General features: G+C 51.8%; 1 protein-coding gene across 1 annotated transcript in view; it reads left to right on the forward strand.

The window, feature by feature from the left end:
* Positions 1 to 3,533, forward strand: part of DIDO1 (death inducer-obliterator 1) — a 31,321-nt gene that overhangs the window by 391 nt on the left and 27,397 nt on the right. The window contains 4 exon segments of the mRNA XM_007462278.1: positions 1 to 473; positions 1,136 to 1,457; positions 3,396 to 3,527; positions 3,530 to 3,533. The exon segment at positions 1 to 473 is cut by the window's left edge and continues 33 nt beyond it; the exon segment at positions 3,530 to 3,533 is cut by the window's right edge and continues 104 nt beyond it. Of these exon segments, the coding sequence (XP_007462340.1) occupies positions 1 to 473; positions 1,136 to 1,457; positions 3,396 to 3,527; positions 3,530 to 3,533 (931 nt within the window).

Raw genomic sequence — 3,533 nt, forward strand, 5'->3', positions numbered from 1 at the left:
AGCGGTCCCAGGTCTGGCTCCACGGGTGCTAAGGAACGAATGGCTTCCTCGGCAAAGGCCAGAGGGCGTGGCGACGAGGATGACACCTCCGATAGCGACAGTGACGGGTTGACTTTGAAAGAACTCCAGAATCGCCTGCGGAGAAAGCGCGAGCAGGAGCCCACCGACAGGCCCCCAAAGGGCATCCAGAACCGCCTGAGGAAGAAGCATCGTGAGGAGGACCCGGTGGAGACCATGGACATTGAGGCAGGCGATGCAATGGAGGGCTCGCTGCCCGTCCCGCAGGAGCCGGAGGCCAACCTGGGGGCTGCGTCCCAGGCGGCGAAAATGGACAGAGAGAGCCAGCTGGAAGGGAGGGCGGCCCCAGGGGGGAATGCAGAGGAACCCGGAGACGCAGTCCGACACAAGCCCGAATGTGAGGTGTACGACCCCAATGCCCTGTACTGCCTGTGCCGCCAGCCTCATAATAACAGGTGGGTCGTGGGAGGATGGAGTGGCTGCCCAGGCTTCTGGGGGGAGTCCGAGCTGTGGAAAGTGCCAGAGAGCGTTTTCCATTCGCGTTGGTTTAGAGAGTCCCAGGGTGACCTGAATGAGGGACTTGTTCTCTTGGGAAAGACGAACAAGTCATTGTCAAAAAACAAAAACAAAAGCGGCGTGGGTGGGCACTGCCAAGAGCCACACCCTCCACCAAGGCGGGGGCTGGCGTGGGACATTGGCTGCCTCGGTCCCACTAGCCACAGACAAGGCGGCCTGGACCAGAGGGGATCTGCTGTCCCAGAGAGCTCGCTGGGTGACGCTGCTCCAGATCGGCTGAGACTGGGCTGTGGTGTGGACATTGGGGCAGGGCGGGGTGGGGGTGGGGGTATAGGCGTGGCTGCTCTTCTGTGGACAAGAACTGTGGTGTCAAGGGCAGAGTGCTTCCCTCAAAGAAAAAATGAAGCAAATTTGATTGAATGTTAGTAAAATTGAGAAGGGCACGTGGATGCTCTTTATTCTGTTCTCTCCACGTTTCTGTAATATTTTTGTTTTTTCAATAATAGAATGTTGAAATTTGACTTGTGTTTAAAATTGAGTTGGTCTCTCACTTTCCATTCCTAATACTAATAATAATCCATTCTTTATTTTATCATTCCAGGTTTATGATTTGCTGTGACCGATGTGAAGAATGGTTTCATGGTGACTGTGTGGGCATTTCTGAGGCTCGAGGGAGGCTCTTGGAAAGGAACGGGGAGGATTACATCTGCCCAAACTGCACCATCCTGCAAGTGCAGGACGAGCCCAGCTCCGAGACCACAGGCACACAGGACTCGAGGTCGAGACCTGCGGACACCGACAGCACGGACTGTACAAGTATAGGAACCGTGGAGCAGAAATCGAGTGAAGACCAAGGAATTAAGGGTAGAATTGAGAAAGCTGCAAACCCAAGTGGCAAGAAAAAACTCAAGATATTCCAGCCTGTAAGTACCTGTCTCCCAAGGTCAGCGGTGGAGGTGACCGTGGAGCCCTCAGCTGCCGTTGGCAGAAACATCAAGACAGGAGCGTTTGTCTTCTGAGATGTTAGCTTTTCCCAGGAGTGGCATTGTGCGCGGGGCTGGGCTCTGCGAGCTCCCAGGTCCATGCATCTGCTCAAGGCTGGCAGGCCTAATATCTCTTCTTTCTCTGTGTTTGTTAATCATATCTATCTCCTATGCTGTTGTTACTGACTTAACATTTTCCATCAGTGGACTCGCTTTTTTAAGTCTTCCCTTCAGTTTTCTTATGAATGGATCCTGAGTGTGCAGTGCACATGTGAGCAAACAGAATTATGTCTGAGTCCCAGGGGCGCGTGTGCGCCTATGTTACCTGTCACCGCCTTGAGGGAGCCAGAGTGGTCTTGTCCCTGCCTCGCAGCAAGACACCGAGGCCAGCAGTGTTGACCACATGGCTCCCCAGGGTGACAAGAAAGCTGCGGCTGGCACGCCCTCTGTTATGGTGTTCTCCCACTCCCCAGTGCTTGTGCAGCTCTATTTTCTCCCTTCCCAGCTCTGTTCACTCGTTTCTCCTGCCCAAGGGCCATGATTCTTTGTCATGGTTTCCGTGCATCTTGAGAGCTGTCTCAGGCTCTCGTGATTGTCCTACTCAGAGCATGTTTTCACCCCAGGCCTTCCTTGAATTGGGGGCCCATGCCGCCCCCACAGCCCATTCTCTAGCCAGTGTTGGGCATGCAGACGACTTTGCGGTGGCCGTGTCATAGCTCCCCGCCGTCTCCCCCTTGCACTGACGTAGCCTCGAGGGCTGGACCGTTTAAATTTTACATGTCATGGGGGTATGAGGAGGCATCGAGTGGAAGTATGATGATAACTGGTAAGGAAGAAGAATTAATGGAAATGTAAGTCAGTAGGAAACGTCATGTCATTGGTGATGTGTTTGAGGCTACACAGAAAGTATTTTTCTGAGTAAAACTTGGATTCTGTGGAGAAAAAACAATTAAGTGCATAATTTGAGATACAAGATTTTGTTCAAGTACATTTGAGGGGTATGTTCATGTATGTTATTAGTCTCAACCATCAAAACATGCTCTAGTGATCATGGACAGCTGTGTTCAGCCCTGGTAGTGAACCAGGTTCCTACTGCACGGCAGGCAACCACAGACTTGTTTAGCAGCTTAAACAACACACATTTATTAGGTACGAAATCCAGGCCTGGCTTAGCTGGGCCCCCTCTGCTCTGGGTCTTACAAGACTGCCCTCCACGTGTCGGTGGGGGCTGAGGTCTCATCAGAGGCTCAACTGGGGAAAGATCCACTTCCAAAAGCTCTGACTTGATTTAGCATGTAAAATATGTCCCGGGCAATTTTTGTGGCATGGTAATACCAAAAAGTTATCTGTTGTTTCTGAGACCCACGTTTAATTGGGTGTCCTGGTTGTCGTCTCACAACCTTGCCCGCCGAGCCTAGGCCTGGGCGCCCTCTCAGCAGAGGCAGCAGTGGAATCCTCTCTCTTCTGGAGGTTCAGTTCCTCTTTTAAGGGTTTTCAGTTGATGAAGTTGGACCCTTTGGACTAACTCAGAATCCTCTCACTTGAGATCTTAATTTCGTTGGTAAAATCCCTGCCCATTTGCCCGATAAGGGAACTACTTGTGTGAAATCCCATTGTGTTCAGAAGTGTGCAGCGTGAGTGCCGGGGTCCCTTTAGAGTTCTGCCCTTCATGCGTGGCATGAAGGGCAGTTAAGAACTTGAGGGTCTTACTCAGGGGAGGTAGATTTGTGCGTTTTGAATAAACAAAGGTACATTTTTATTCATAATTTTTTCATACATGATTAAAAGCAGTAATCTCGGTACCATAAATAGTTATGTTACAAAGTGCCATACCCACCAAAGTGGGTGAGTACACTGAAGCCGTGTCTGATCCTGCAGGTCGTAGAGGCGCCTGGTGCCGCCAGATGCATTGGCCCCGGGTGCTCGAGCGTGGCGCAGCCCGACTCTGTCTACTGCAGCAGCGACTGTATCCTGAAACACGCTGCGGCCACCATGCGCTTCCTGAGCGCAGGGAAA

This window comes from Lipotes vexillifer, unplaced genomic scaffold, assembly GCF_000442215.2.
Source record: "Lipotes vexillifer unplaced genomic scaffold, Lipotes_vexillifer_v1.1 scaffold1798, whole genome shotgun sequence".
Lineage (NCBI taxonomy): Eukaryota > Metazoa > Chordata > Mammalia > Artiodactyla > Lipotidae > Lipotes > Lipotes vexillifer.